The sequence below is a fragment of the Hemiscyllium ocellatum genome, unplaced genomic scaffold (assembly GCF_020745735.1).
Source record: "Hemiscyllium ocellatum isolate sHemOce1 unplaced genomic scaffold, sHemOce1.pat.X.cur. scaffold_2375_pat_ctg1, whole genome shotgun sequence".
Classification (NCBI taxonomy): Eukaryota; Metazoa; Chordata; class Chondrichthyes; order Orectolobiformes; family Hemiscylliidae; genus Hemiscyllium; species Hemiscyllium ocellatum.
The window spans coordinates 24,722-41,008 of record NW_026868069.1 but is presented as its reverse complement, the minus strand read 5'-3'; the positions used below and the strand labels follow the sequence as shown (position 1 = coordinate 41,008).

General features: G+C 52.2%; 1 protein-coding gene across 1 annotated transcript in view; it reads left to right on the top strand.

Moving 5' to 3' along the window:
• LOC132811744 (ciliogenesis and planar polarity effector 1-like) overlaps positions 1 to 16,287 on the top strand; it is a gene marked incomplete at its 3' end in the record, with an annotated part of 54,266 nt that overhangs the window by 13,526 nt on the left and 24,453 nt on the right. The window contains exons 2-4 of the mRNA XM_060822844.1: positions 5,878 to 6,032; positions 11,006 to 11,223; positions 13,776 to 13,940. Of these exons, the coding sequence (XP_060678827.1) occupies positions 5,999 to 6,032; positions 11,006 to 11,223; positions 13,776 to 13,940 (417 nt within the window). The remainder of the gene's footprint in view (positions 1 to 5,877; positions 6,033 to 11,005; positions 11,224 to 13,775; positions 13,941 to 16,287) is intronic.

The following is a 16,287-nucleotide window of genomic DNA, read 5'->3' as shown; positions in this document are numbered from 1 at the left end:
CCCCATCCACCCTGTCGCGGTGATATCCCCATCCACCCTGTCGCGGTGATATCTCCATCCACCCTGTCGCGGTGATATCTCCATCCACCCTGTCGCGGTGATATCTCCATCCACCCTGTCGCGGTGATATCTCCATCCACCCTGTCGCGGTGATATCTCCATCCACCCTGTCGCGGTGATATCTCCATCCACTCTGTCGCGGTGATATCTCCATCCACCCTGTCGCGGTGATATCTCCATCCACCCTGTCGCGGTGATATCCCCATCCACCCTGTCGTGGTGATATCTCCATCCACCCTGTCGCGGTGATATCTCCACCCACCCTGTCGCGGTGATATCTCCATCCACCCTGTCGCGGTGATATCTCCATCCACCCTGTCGCGGTGATATCCCCATCCACCCTGTCGCGGTGATATCTCCATCCACCCTGTCGCGGTGATATCTCCACCCACCCTGTCGCGGTGATATCTCCATACACCCTGTCGCGGTGATATCTCCATACACCCTGTCGCGGTGATATCTCCATCCACCCTGTCGCCGTGATATCTCCATCCACCCTGTCGCCGTGATATCTCCATCCACCCTGTCGCGGTGATATCTCCATCCACCCTGTCGCTGTGATATCTCCATCCACCCTGTCGCGGTGATATCTCCATCCACCCTGTCGCGGTGATATCCCCATCCACCCTGTCGCGGTGATATCTCCATCCACCCTGTCGCGGTGATATCTCCATCCACCCTGTCGCGGTGATATCTCCATCCACCCTGTCGCGGTGATATCTCCATCCACCCTGTCGCGGTGATATCTCCATCCACCCTGTCGCGGTGATATCCCATCCACCCTGTCGCGGTGATATCTCCATCCACCCTGTCGCGGTGATATCTCCACCCACCCTGTCGCGGTGATATCTCCACCCACCCTGTCGCGGTGATATCTCCATCCACCCTGTCGCGGTGATATCTCCATCCACCCTGTCGCCGTGATATCTCCATCCACCCTGTCGCGGTGATATCTCCATCCACCCTGTCGCCGTGATATCTCCATCCACCCTGTCGCCGTGATATCTCCATCCACCCTGTCGCGGTGATATCTCCATCCACCCTGTCGCCGTGATATCTCCATCCACCCTGTCGCGGTGATATCTCCATCGACCCTGTCGCGGTGATATCTCCATCCACCCTGTCGCTGTGATATCTCCATCCACCTTGTCGCGGTGATATCTCCATCCACCCTGTCGCGGTGATATCTCCATCCACCCTGTCGCGGTGATATCTCCATCCACCCTGTCGCGGTGATATCTCCATCCACCCTGTCGCGGTGATATCTCCATCCACCCTGTCGCGGTGATATCTCCATCCACCCTGTCGCGGTGATATCCCCATCCACCCTGTCGCGGTGATATCTCCATCCACCCTGTCGCGGTGATATCTCCATCCACCCTGTCGCGGTGATATCTCCATCCACCCTGTCGCGGTGATATCTCCATCCACCCTGTCGCGGTGATATCTCCATCCACCCTGTCGCGGTGATATCTCCATCCACTCTGTCGCGGTGATATCTCCATCCACCCTGTCGCGGTGATATCTCCATCCACCCTGTCGCGGTGATATCCCCATCCACCCTGTCGTGGTGATATCTCCATCCACCCTGTCGCGGTGATATCTCCACCCACCCTGTCGCGGTGATATCTCCATCCACCCTGTCGCGGTGATATCTCCATCCACCCTGTCGCGGTGATATCCCCATCCACCCTGTCGCGGTGATATCTCCATCCACCCTGTCGCGGTGATATCTCCACCCACCCTGTCGCGGTGATATCTCCACCCACCCTGTCGCGGTGATATCTCCATACACCCTGTCGCGGTGATATCTCCATCCACCCTGTCGCCGTGATATCTCCATCCACCCTGTCGCGGTGATATCTCCATCCACCCTGTCGCGGTGATATCTCCATCCACCCTGTCGCTGTGATATCTCCATCCACCCTGTCGCGGTGATATCTCCATCCACCCTGTCGCGGTGATATCCCCATCCACCCTGTCGCGGTGATATCTCCATCCACCCTGTCGCGGTGATATCTCCATCCACCCTGTCGCGGTGATATCTCCATCCACCCTGTCGCGGTGATATCTCCATCCACCCTGTCGCGGTGATATCTCCATCCACCCTGTCGCGGTGATATCCCCATCCACCCTGTCGCGGTGATATCTCCATCCACCCTGTCGCGGTGATATCTCCACCCACCCTGTCGCGGTGATATCTCCACCCACCCTGTCGCGGTGATATCTCCATCCACCCTGTCGCGGTGATATCTCCATCCACCCTGTCGCGGTGATATCTCCATCCACCCTGTCGCGGTGATATCTCCATCCACCCTGTCGCCGTGATATCTCCATCCACCCTGTCGCCGTGATATCTCCATCCACCCTGTCGCGGTGATATCTCCATCCACCCTGTCGCCGTGATATCTCCATCCACCCTGTCGCGGTGATATCTCCATCGACCCTGTCGCGGTGATATCTCCATCCACCCTGTCGCTGTGATATCTCCATCCACCTTGTCGCGGTGATATCTCCATCCACCCTGTCGCGGTGATATCTCCATCCACCCTGTCGCGGTGATATCCCCATCCACCCTGTCGCGGTGATATCTCCATCCACCCTGTCGCGGTGATATCTCCATCCACCCTGTCGCGGTGATATCTCCATCCACCCTGTCGCGGTGATATCTCCATCCACCCTGTCGCGGTGATATCTCCATCCACCCTGTCGCGGTGTTATCCCCATCCACCCTGTCGCGGTGATATCTCCATCCACCCTGTCGCGGTGATATCTCCATCCACCCTGTCGCGGTGATATCTCCATCCACCCTGTCGCGGTGATATCTCCATCCACCCTGTCGCGGTGATATCTCCATCCACCCTGTCGCTGTGATATCTCCATCCACCCTGTCGCGGTGATATCTCCATCCACCCTGTCGCGGTGATATCCCCATCCACCCTGTCGCGGTGATATCCCCATCCACCCTGTCGCGGTGATATCTCCATCCACCCTGTCGCGGTGATATCTCCATCCACCCTGTCGCGGTGATATCTCCATCCACCCTGTCGCGGTGATATCTCCATCCACCCTGTCGCGGTGATATCTCCATCCACCCTGTCGCGGTGATATCTCCATCCACTCTGTCGCGGTGATATCTCCATCCACCCTGTCGCGGTGATATCTCCATCCACCCTGTCGCGGTGATATCCCCATCCACCCTGTCGTGGTGATATCTCCATCCACCCTGTCGCGGTGATATCTCCACCCACCCTGTCGCGGTGATATCTCCATCCACCCTGTCGCGGTGATATCTCCATCCACCCTGTCGCGGTGATATCCCCATCCACCCTGTCGCGGTGATATCTCCATCCACCCTGTCGCGGTGATATCTCCACCCACCCTGTCGCGGTGATATCTCCATACACCCTGTCGCGGTGATATCTCCATACACCCTGTCGCGGTGATATCTCCATCCACCCTGTCGCCGTGATATCTCCATCCACCCTGTCGCCGTGATATCTCCATCCACCCTGTCGCGGTGATATCTCCATCCACCCTGTCGCTGTGATATCTCCATCCACCCTGTCGCGGTGATATCTCCATCCACCCTGTCGCGGTGATATCCCCATCCACCCTGTCGCGGTGATATCTCCATCCACCCTGTCGCGGTGATATCTCCATCCACCCTGTCGCGGTGATATCTCCATCCACCCTGTCGCGGTGATATCTCCATCCACCCTGTCGCGGTGATATCTCCATCCACCCTGTCGCGGTGATATCCCCATCCACCCTGTCGCGGTGATATCTCCATCCACCCTGTCGCGGTGATATCTCCACCCACCCTGTCGCGGTGATATCTCCACCCACCCTGTCGCGGTGATATCTCCATCCACCCTGTCGCGGTGATATCTCCATCCACCCTGTCGCGGTGATATCTCCATCCACCCTGTCGCGGTGATATCTCCATCCACCCTGTCGCCGTGATATCTCCATCCACCCTGTCGCGGTGATATCTCCATCCACCCTGTCGCCGTGATATCTCCATCCACCCTGTCGCGGTGATATCTCCATCGACCCTGTCGCGGTGATATCTCCATCCACCCTGTCGCTGTGATATCTCCATCCACCCTGTCGCGGTGATATCTCCATCCACCCTGTCGCGGTGATATCTCCATCCACCCTGTCGCGGTGATATCCCCATCCACCCTGTCGCGGTGATATCTCCATCCACCCTGTCGCGGTGATATCTCCATCCACCCTGTCGCGGTGATATCTCCATCCACCCTGTCGCGGTGATATCTCCATCCACCCTGTCGCGGTGATATCTCCATCCACCCTGTCGCGGTGTTATCCCCATCCACCCTGTCGCGGTGATATCTCCATCCACCCTGTCGCGGTGATATCTCCATCCACCCTGTCGCGGTGATATCTCCATCCACCCTGTCGCGGTGATATCTCCATCCACCCTGTCGCGGTGATATCTCCATCCATCCTGTCGCGGTGATATCTCCATCCACCCTGTCGCGGTGATATCTCCATCCACCCTGTCGCGGTGATATCCCCATCCACCCTGTCGCGGTGATATCTCCATCCACCCTGTCGCGGTGATATCTCCATCCACCCTGTCGCGGTGATATCTCCATCCACCCTGTCGCGGTGATATCTCCATCCACCCTGTCGCGGTGATATCTCCATCCACCCTGTCGCGGTGTTATCCCCATCCACCCTGTCGCGGTGATATCTCCATCCACCCTGTCGCGGTGATATCTCCATCCACCCTGTCGCGGTGATATCTCCATCCACCCTGTCGCGGTGATATCTCCATCCACCCTGTCGCGGTGATATCTCCATCCATCCTGTCGCGGTGATATCTCCATCCACCCTGTCGCCGTGATATCTCCGAGTAAAAAATGAGGTCTGCAGATGCTGGAGATCACAGCTGCAAATGTGTTGCTGGTCAAAGCACAGCAGGTTAGGCAGCATCTCAGGAATAGAGAATTCGACGTTTCGAGCATAAGCCCTTCATCAGGAATAAGAGAGAGTAGCCAAGCAGGCTAAGATAAAAGGTAGGGAGGAGGGACTAGGGGGAGGGGCGATGGAGATGGGATAGGTGGAAGGAGGTCAAGGTGAGGGTGATCAGAGGAGATGACCTGGGGGGTGCAGTGAGAGAGGGACTCACTGAAATCCTTGTGTAATAAGAGAGAGTAGCCAAGCAGGCAGTGATATCTCCATCCACCCTGTCGCAGTGATATCTCCATCCACCCTGTCGCGGTGATATCTCTGTCCACCCTGTCGCGGTGATATCTCCATCCACCCTGTCGCTGTGATATCCCCATCCACCCTGTCGCGGTGATATCTCCATCCACCCTGTCGCGGTGATATCTCCATCCACCCTGTCGCGGTGATATCTCCATCCACCCTGTCGCTGTGATATCTCCATCCACCCTGTCGCGGTGATATCTCCATCCACCCTGTCGCGGTGATATCTCCATCCACCCTGTCGCGGTGATATCCCCATCCACCCTGTCGCGGTGATATCTCCATCCACCCTGTCGCTGTGATATCATTAGTTGCCTGGTTTTGAGTTGGAATGAGGATGACAAACCTGTTTCTCGGGCAGTGGGGTTGTGCAGGAGCCATTACAGTCCTGCGTGTGAGTGTGAATGTGTCAGAGTTTGTCAATGTGAGTGTGTGTGTCTGTGGGTTTGTGTGTGTGTGTGTGCATGTATGTGCAAGTCTGTCTCAGTGGGTGTGTCCTATCTTTGGGGAAGGTTGTGGGACGGGCAATAGCTTTGGAATTGGTGTTGTTTGAATTTGCATGAATTGGTGTTTCAGAAGGAACTGGCGGATCCTGCATTTACCTGCGGCCCTGCAGCCCTCCCGAATCTTCCAGGATAAACTGCAGGCTCTACTGGGCTGTGCCCACCTCAGGGTGGTCTCTGTGGATGGCTGCACCATGGCATCAGGAAATGACTCAAAACAATCTACAGGTGAGTTGGCAACAGAATCAGCGCTCCCCCCAACTGGGTCAATATTGCAGAGAGCAGGAACCACTTGGGCGTTGCAGTGGGATAGCTTCTCTGTAGCAGGTTGAATGAGGGGTTGAGTCAGTGATGGGGGATTGGAGTGGTGCTGGAAAAGCACAGCAGGTCAGGCAGCATCCGAGGAGCTGGGAAATCGACGTTTTGGGCAAAAGCCCTTCATCAAGAATAGAGGCAGGAAGCCTCCGGGATGGAGAGGTAAATGAGAGGAGGGTGGGGTTGGGGTTGGGGGTGGGGGTGGGGGTGGGGAGGAAGTAGCGCAGAGTACAATAGGTGAGTGGGGGAGACGATGAAGGTGATAGGTCAGGGAGGAGGGTCTGGTGGATAGGTGGGAAGGGAGAAAGGTAGGTCGGGCAGGTCCTGAGGGCGGTGCTGAGCTGGAAGGTTGGAGCTGGGGTGAGGTGGGGGAAGGGGAAATGAGGAAACTGGTGTCCGGTTGTCAGTTCCAGCTGTCCGCACCAGTGGCCGGTATATTGGGTCCAGGTCGATGTGCTTGTTGATTGAATCTGTGGATGAGTGCCATGCCTCTAGGAATTCCCTGGCTGTTCTGTTTGGCTTGTCCTATAATAGTAATGTTGTCCCAGTCGAATTCATGTTGCTTGTCATCTGAGTGTGTGACTACTAGGGATAGCTGGTCGTGTCGTTTCGTTTCGTGGCTAGTTGGTGTTCATGGATGCAGATCGTTCACTGTCTTCCTGTTTGTCCTATGTAGTGTTTTGTGCAGTCCTTGCATGGGATTTTGTACACTACATTGGTTTTGCTCCTGCTGGGTATCGGGTCCTTCGTCCTGGTGAGTTGTTGTCTGAGAGTGGCTGTTGGTTTGTGTGCTGTTTTGAGTCCTAGTGGTCGCAGCAGTCTGGCTGTCAGTTCCGAAATGCTCCTGATGTGTGGGAGTGTGGCTAGTCCTTTGGGTTGTGGCATGTCCTCATTCCATTGTCTTTCCCTTAGGCATCTGTTGATGAAATTGCGGGGGTATCCGTTTTTGGTGAATACATTGTAGAGGTGTTCTTCTTCCTCTTTTTGCAGTTCTGGTGTACTGCAGTGTGTTGTGGCCCTTTTGAACAGTGTCTTGATGCAACTTCTTTTGTGTTTGTTGGGATGGCTGCTTTCGTAGTTCAGGATTTGGTCTGTGTGTGTGGCTTTCCTGTGTACCTTTGTGGTGAATTCTCCGTTCGGTGTTCACTGTACCATCACGTCTAGGAATGGGAGCTGGTTGTCCTTTTCTTCCTCTCTAGTGAATCGGATTCCTGTGAGTGTAGCGTTGATGATCCGGTGTGTGTTCTCTATTTCTGTGTTTTTAATGATTACAAAGGTTTCATCCACATATCTGACCCAGAGTTTGGGTTGAATTTGCGGTAAGACTGTTTGTTCTAACCTTTGCATTACCGCTTCTGCTATGAGTCCCGAGATGGGTGAGCCCATGGGTGTGCCAGTGATTTGTTCATATGTTTGGTTGTTGAATGTGAAGTATGTTGTGAGGCACAGCTCCAGTAGTTTGAGTATGGCGTCTTTGTTGATAGGTTCAACGTCCTGTTGTCTGTTCTGTATGTCCAGCAGGTTGGCTATTGTTTCTCTGGCTAGAGTTTTGTCGATAGAAGTGAACAGTGCCGTCACATCGAATGAGGTCATGGTTTCTTCCTTGTCTATGTGTACATTTCTGATGATGTCCAAGAATTCCTGTGTTGATTGTATAGAGTGTCTGGATCCACTGATCAGGTGTTTCAGTTTCTGCTGTAGCTCTTTAGAACATAGAACATAGAACAATACAGCACAGAACAGGCCCTTCGGCCCACGATGTTGTGCCGAACATCTATCCTAGATTAAGCACCCATCCATGTACCTATCCAATTGCCGCTTAAAGGTCGCCAATGATTCTGACTCTACCACTCCCACAAGCAGCGCATTCCATGCCCCCACCACTCTCTGGGTAAAGAACCCACCCCTGACATCTCCCCTATACCTTCCACCCTTCACCTTAAATTTATGTCCCCTTGTAATACTCTGTTGTACCCGGGGAAAAAGTCTCTGACTGTCTACTCTATCTATTCCTCTGATCATCTTATAAACCTCTATCAAGTCACCCCTCATCCTTCGCCGTTCCAACGAGAAAAGGCCTAGCACTCTCAACCTATCCTCGTACAACCTATTCTCCATTCCAGGCAACATCCTGGTAAATCTTCTCTGCACCCTCTCCAAAGCTTCCACATCTTTCCTAAAGTGAGGCGACCAAAATTGCACACAGTACTCCAAATGTGGCCTAACCAAAGTCCTGTACAGCTGCAACATCACCTCACGACTCTTGAATTCAATCCCTCTGCTAATGAACGCTAATACACCATAGGCCTTCTTACAAGCTCTATCCACCTGAGTGGCAACTTTCAAAGATCTATGTACATAGACCCCAAGATCCCTCTGTTCCTCCACCTGACTGAGAACCCTACCGTTAACCCTGTATTTTGCATTCTTATTTGTCCTTCCAAAATGGACAACCTCACACTTGACAGGGTTGAACTCCATCTGCCACTCCTCAGCCCAGCTCTGCATCATATCTAAGTCCCTTTTCAGCCGACAACAGCCCTCCTCACTATCCACAACTCCACCAATCTTCGTATCATCTGCAAATTTACTAACCCACCCTTCGACTCCCTCATCCAAGTCATTAATAAAAATTACAAGCAGCAGAGGACCCAGAACTGATCCCTGCGGAACTCCACTTGTAACTGGGCTCCAGGCTGAATATTTACCATCTACCACCACTCTCTGACTTCGACCGGTTAGCCAGTTTTCTATCCAATTGGCCAAATTTCCCTCTATCCCATGCCTCCTGACTTTCCGCATAAGCCTACCATGGGGAACCTTATCAAATGCCTTACTAAAATCCATGTACACTACATCCACTGCTCTACCCTCATCCACATGCTTGGTCACCTCCTCAAAGAACTCAATAATACTTGTAAGGCAAGACCTACCCCTCACAAATCTGTGCTGGCTGTCCCTAATCAAGCAGTGTCTTTCCAGATACTCATAAATCCTATCCCTCAGTACCCTTTCCATTACTTTGCCTACCACGGAAGTAAGACTAACTGGCCTGTAATTCCCGGGGTTATCCCTATTCCCTTTTTTGAACAGGGGCACAACATTCGCCACTCTCCAGTCCCCTGGTACCACCCCCGTTGTCAGTGAAGACGAAAAGATCATTGCCAACGGTACTGCAATTTCCTCTCTTGCTTCCCACATAATCCTAGGATATATCCCGTCAGGCCCGGGGGACTTGTCTATCCTCAAGTTGTTCAAAATGTCCAACACATCTTCCTTCCTAACAAGTATCTCTTCTAACTTACCAGTCCGTTTCACACTCTCCTCTTCAACAATACGGTCCCTCTCGTTCGTAAATACTGAAGAAAAGTACTCATTCAAGACCTCTCCTATCTCTTCCGACTCAATACCCAGTCTCCCACTACTGTCCTTGATCGGACCTACCCTCGTTCTCGTCATTCTCATGTTTCTCACATACGCATAAAATGCTTTGGGGTTATCCTTGATCCTACCCACCAAAGATTTTTCATGCCCTCTCTTAGCTCTCCTAATCCCTTTCTTCAGCTCCCTCTTGGCTATCCTGTATCCCTCCATTGCCCTGTCTGAACCCTGTTTCCTCAACCTTATGTAAGCCTCCTTCTTCCTCTTTACTAAACATTCAACCTCTCTCGTCAACCAAGGCTCCCTCACACGACCATCTCTTTCCTGCCTGACAGGTACATGCATATCAAGGACACGTCATATCTGTTCCTTGAAAAGGTTCCACATTTCCACCACATCCTTCCCTGACAGCCTATGCTCCCAACTTATGCTCCTCAGATCCTGTCTTGCAGCATCGTATTTACCCTTCCCCCAATTGTAAAACCTACCCTGTTGCACACACCTATCTCTCTCCATAACCAAGGTGAAAGTCACAGAATTGTGGTCACTATCACCAAAATGCTCACCCACTATCAAGCCCATCAGCCAGTTTGTGTGATGGTGTCCCTGGTAGTGATACTATGGGTCTGAGTAGGATGTCTGGTTTGTGCACTTTAGGTAGTCCATAGAATCTGGGGTTGTTGTTGCTTTCAGGTTTCATTCTCTGTAGATCAAACCTGGTTATCTGTCCATTTTTTTTGTAGGTTCCTCAGTGTGTTGTTCATTCTATTGGTGAACTGTGGGGTGGGGTCCAACTCCCTCTTTTGGTAGGTGTTGGTTTCTGCAAGTAGTTGTTACATTTTTTGGATGTAGTCTGCTTTGCCAAGGATGACCGTCATTCTGCCTTTGTCTGCTGGTAGTATGGTTATGTTCTTATTGTTTCTTAGTGATTTCAGTGCTTCCCTCTCCTTGGTGTTGAGGTTATGTGTTTGTCTTTTCCTTGTTATCAGGGGTACGATACTTTGTCTCACTGTTTGTTGTGTCTCTTCTGTCAGTCCATTGTTCCTGAGTGTGCATTCTAGTGCTGCTAGGAAGTCTGCTGTCTTGGCGTCCCTGTGGTTGTAGTTGAGTCCCTTGGCCAGTATTGTTCTTTCCGTGTCTGTGAGCTGTCAGTGGGAGAGGTGTCTAACCCAGGTGTGTGTTGTGGTGTCCTCTCTGTTGTGTGTTAGCTGTTGTATATGGAGCTGTGGGAGAGCGATTAAATTGGGGGGTGTGGAGTCAGTGATGAGGGGGGAGAATGTACAGGGCTCCTCACCTCTGTCGTGAAAGGTATACACCATCGCTCAAACTGCATTGTCAGCAGACTCTGCCGGGTGCTCCTTTCCCTGGGGTCAGTCTGAACGGTGTCTGAGAACCTGTCTCTGATCTTGGGAGAAGGTACAGTGTATGATGCAGTCCATGATGGATTTGCCACTTGCATGTGCCATGAAATCTGCTCTTTCTACATTTCTGTCCATATTTTACAGATTCCATTGAGGAAGGGGATGAAGATGTGTTGTTTCTCTCAGTCCAGGAGATTTTGAGAGCAGCGGGAATGGTCAATGCAGATGTGCTGACAGAGACCTTTCAACTTTTGATGGATGCAGCAAAGGAGCATGGGAGCACCCTGCCTGGGCTGGTTCCTGATGGCCAGTACCTCCCTGCACCTCCGTTATATTGTCCTCAACCTGCTATTGACACGGAGGTGAGTGTGGTGATCAGGGAATACGGTGACACGGAGGTGAGTGTGGTGATCAGGGAATACGGTGACACGGAGGTGAGCGTGGTGATCAGGGAATACGGTGACACGGAGGTGAGCGTGGTGATCAGGGAACACAGTGACACGGAGGTGAGTGTGGTGATCAGGGAACACAGAGACACGGAGGTGAGTGTGGTGATCAGGGAATACGGTGACACGGAGGTGAGTGTGGTGATCAGGGAACACGGTGACACGGAGGTGAGTGTGGTGATCAGGGAATACGGTGACACGGAGGTGAGCGTGGTGATCAGGGAACACAGTGAGACGGCGGTGAGTGTGGTGATCAGGGAACACGGTGACACGGAGGTGAGCATGGTGATCAGGGAATACGGTGACACGGAGGTGAGTGTGGTGATCAGGGAACACAGTGAGACGGAGGTGAGTGTGGTGATCAGGGAACACAGTGAGACGGCGGTGAGTGTGGTGATCAGGGAACACGGTGACACGGAGGTGAGCATGGTGATCAGGGAATACGGTGACACGGTGGTGAGTGTGGTGATCAGGGAACACAGTGAGACGGCGGTGAGCGTGGTGAGCAGGGAACACAGTGAGACGGCGGTGAGTGTGGTGATCAGGGAACACAGTGACACGGAGGTGAGTGTGGTGATCAGGGAACACAGTGAGACGGCGGTGAGTGTGGTGATCAGGGAACACAGTGACACGGAGGTGAGTGTGGTGATCAGGGAACACAGTGAGACGGCGGTGAGTGTGGTGATCAGGGAACACAGTGACACGGAGGTGAGTGTGGTGATCAGGGAACACAGTGAGACGGCGGTGAGCGTGGTGAGCAGGGAACACAGTGACACGGAGGTGAGTGTGGTGATCAGGGAACACAGTGAGACGGAGGTGAGTGTGGTGAGCAGGGAACACAGTGAGACGGAGGTGAGTGTGGTGAGCAGGGAACACAGTGACACGGAGGTGAGTGTGGTGATCAGGGAACACGGTGACACGGAGGTGAGTGTGGTGAGCAGGGAACACAGTGACACGGAGGTGAGCGTGGTGATCAGGGAACACGGTGAGACGGAGGTGAGCGTGGTGATCAGGGAACACAGTGACACGGAGGTGAGTGTGGTGATCAGGGAACACGGTGACACGGAGGTGAGCGTGGTGATCAGGGAACACAGTGACACGGAGGTGAGTGTGGTGATCAGGGAACACAGTGAGACGGAGGTGAGTGTGGTGATCAGGGAACACAGTGACACGGAGGTGAGTGTGGTGAGCAGGGAACACAGTGACACGGAGGTGAGCGTGGTGATCAGGGAACACAGTGACACGGAGGTGAGTGTGGTGATCAGGGAACACAGTGAGACGGAGGTGAGTGTGGTGATCAGTGAACACAGTGATGCCGAGTTCCCCCAGGCCTGAGTTACTGATTAATCTCCCCAGTGTATGGTCACTGTCAGTGTTTCTTATTCCTGCCCCGCTCTCCCTGGAACGTCAGGCTTTTGGATTCTTGGATCAGATGTGTACATCGTGGGCACAGGCAGCATTTGATGCCCATAGTTTCGGTGCAGTGGTTGGTTTGTCTCACTCAGCCATTTCACAGGGTGCTGAAGAGAATAAAACACATTGTTGTATGAATTCACACGTAGGCAAAATGGGGAGCGGGAAATAGGTTTGTTCCTGAATGGACATAAATGAACCCGATGGGTTTTTATGACAATGTTACATGGTCACTTGCATTAGCGCAGCCTCAGAGTGAAGGGCTGACCGCTGAGAATGAAGATGTGGAGGAATTTCTTCAGCCAATGGCTGGGGAATCTGTGGCTCTCATTGCTGTAGAGAGCTATGGAGGGCAAGTCATTGTGTGTATTTAAGACAGAGTAGATGGATTCTTGATGAGTGAGAGATCAAGGGTTATGGGGAGAAGACGGGACAAGGAGCTGGTGAAACATAGCAGGCAGGATTGGATGGTGAAGCTGACTCACTCTGCCCAATGGTCTCATCCTGCTCTTCTCTGTTATGGTCATATTATACTAGCTGTCTTATTTCCACATTTCATTCCAATCACATTTGAACCAATCCATGAGGCATTAGCCTCAGCCTTGGGATACCTCGTCCAATGACATGACCAACCATAACCACCTCCCCCTGTTGGGTGTGTTTGTGACGAGCATTACCAGAAGAACATGAGATACCAGGGAATACCCCCTGATGAGGCGTGTATAACGATTAATGACGTGCAGTGTTGCAGTGCAGGTGGACAGTCCTTATGGTTCTTAAAAATCACACGGATTCCCCCAAGCTGCGGCCATCAGAGCAGGTGTGACAGAGTTTCTGGAAGTCAGGAGACATGGGAAAGACTAGACTGCCCATTGGAAGCTAAGGGTTTGGGTTCTAACTGTGGCAGATTGCAGCAAGGACAATGAGCAGTCAGACTGGATGACATCTGTAGAACTCCCCAGTTTATGCTTTGTCCTCTCGCTTATACACAGTTTCTTATCTGGATTAATATTTCTGCAGATATGGAATTAATTCTCAATCTCTTCCGCCTTCAGAGCACTGCTCAGGATTCCGGATTATACGCAGAGAAAGCTGCTCGGCACAAATTGTCAGACATCATCCAGCGGCACCTTCTGCTATTCAGGGCTGCTCGCTGCTCGCTGCCAGCAGCACACTGGTACATCAACAAACTCCGATCTGCTCAGAAGGTCATGAATAAGGTAAATCCGAATAGCCAGAGGCACTCCCAACGAGAGACGAGCAGTTCCTGCCTCATCTGTGTCTCCCTCAGGCCTTTTAAAGGCAAAAATAGTCAGCAGCCCAATTGAATACAAAATGAGCTTGAAGTAGGAGGCAGAGGGTAATGGTGGAGGGTGGTTGTTCAGCCTGGGGGCCTGTCACCAGCAGTGTTCCACAGGGATCGGTATTAGATCCATTGTGGTTTGTCATTGAAATGAATGATTTGGATGAGAATATTGGAGGTATGTTTAATAAGTTTGCAGATGTCACCAATATTCGTGGTATAGTGGACAGCGAAGAAGGTTATCTAAGATTAAAACGAGATCTTGATCAGTTGGGTCAATGGGCTGAGAAATGGCGGATGGAGTTTAATCCTGACCATGAATTCAAGATGTTGCATTTTGGTCAAACAAACAAGGGCCAGACTTATATAATTAATGGTAGGGCCCTGGGGAACGTCGTAGAAAAGAGAGGAGCAACAATTCAGGTCCATAGCTGTTTGAAATTTGAATCACATGTAGTCAGGGCGGTTGTGAAGGTATTTGACGTGTTTGTCTTCCTTGCTGAGACCTTTGAGAATAGGAGTTAGGAGATCATGTTGAGGTTGTACAGGATGTAGGTGTGGGAAAAACATGGACTGCAGATGCTGGAAACCAGAGTCTAGATCAGAGTGGTGCTGGAAAAGCACAGCAGGTCAGGCAGCATCCGAGGAGCAGGAAAATCGACGTTTCAGACAAAAGCCCTTCATCAGGAATAGAGGCAGGAAGCCTCCAGGGTGGAGAGATAAATGAGAGGGGGGGGCAAAAGTAGAAGAGTACAATAGGTGAATGGGGGTGGGGATGGGGGTGATAGGTCAGAGAGGAGGGTGGAGTGGATCGGTGGAAAGGAAGATAAGCAGGTAGGACAGGTCATGAGGGTGGTGCTGGAAGGTTGGAGCTGGGGTGAGGTGGGTGAAGGAGAAATGAGGAAGCTGGTGAAGTCCACATTGATGCCCTGGGGTTGAAGTGTTCCGAGGTGGAAGATGAGGCGTTCTTCCTCCAGGCATCTGGTGGCGAGGCCCAGGACCTCCATGTCCTCGACAGAGTGGAAGGGGGAGTTAAAGTGTTTGACCACAGGGCAGTGGGGTTGATTGGTGCAGGTATCCCAGAGATATTCCCTGAAGCGCTCTGCATGGAGGCATCCAGTCTCCCCAATGTAGAGGAGACCGCATCGGGAGCAACGGATACAATAAATGATATTAGTGGATGTGCAGGTAAAACTTTGATGGATGTGGAAGGCTCCTTTGGGGCCTTGGATAGAGGTGAGGGAGGAGGTGTGGGCACAGGTTGTACAGTTCCTGCGGTGGCAGGGGAAAGTGCCAGGATGGGAGGGTGGGTTGTAGGGAGGGAGTGGACCTGACCAGGTAGTCACGGAGGGAACGGTCTTTGAGGAAGGTGGAAAGGGGTGGGGAGGGAAATATATCCCTGGTGGTGGGGTCCATTTGGAGGTGGCGGAAATGTCAGCGGATGATTTGGTTTATGCGAAGGTTGGTAGGGTGGAAGGTCAGCACCAGGGGCGTTCTGTCCGTGTTACGGTTGGAGGGGTGGGGTCTGAGGGCAGAGGCGCGGGATGTGGACGAGATGCGTTGGAGGGCATCTTTAACCATGTGGGAAGGGAAATTGCGGTCTCTAAAGAAGGAGGCCATCTGGTGTGTTCTGTGGTGGAACTGGTCCTCCTGGGAGCAGATACGGCGGAGGTGGAGGAATTGGGAATACAGGATGGCATTTTTTGCAGGAGGTAGGGTGGGAAGAGGTGTAATCCAGGTAGCTGTGGGAGTCGGTGGGTTTGTAAAAAATGTCAGTGTCAAGCTGGTCGTCATTAATGGAGCTGGAGAGGTCCAGGAAGGGGAGGGAGGTGTCAGAGATGTTGGAATAGGTTATCCTTACTTCAGTTGTTGGTAAAGTGTTGGAAAAGGTTATAAGAGATAGGATTTATTATCATCTAGAAAAGAATAAGTTGATTAGGGATAGTCAGCACGGTTTTGTGAAGGGTAGGTCGTGCCTCACAAACCTTATTGAGTTCTTTGAGAAGGTGACCAAACAGGTAGATGAGAGTAAACCGGTTGATGTGGTGTATATGGATTTCAGCAAGGCGTTTGATAAGGTTCCCCACAGTAGGCTATTGTACAAAATGCGGAGGAATGGGATTGTGGGAGATATAGCAGTTTGGATCAGTAATTGGCTTGCTGAAAGAAGACAGAGGATGGTGGTTGATGGGAAATGTCCATCCTGGAGTCCAGTTACCAGTGGTGTACCGCAAGGGTCAGTGTTGGGTCCACTGCTGTTCATC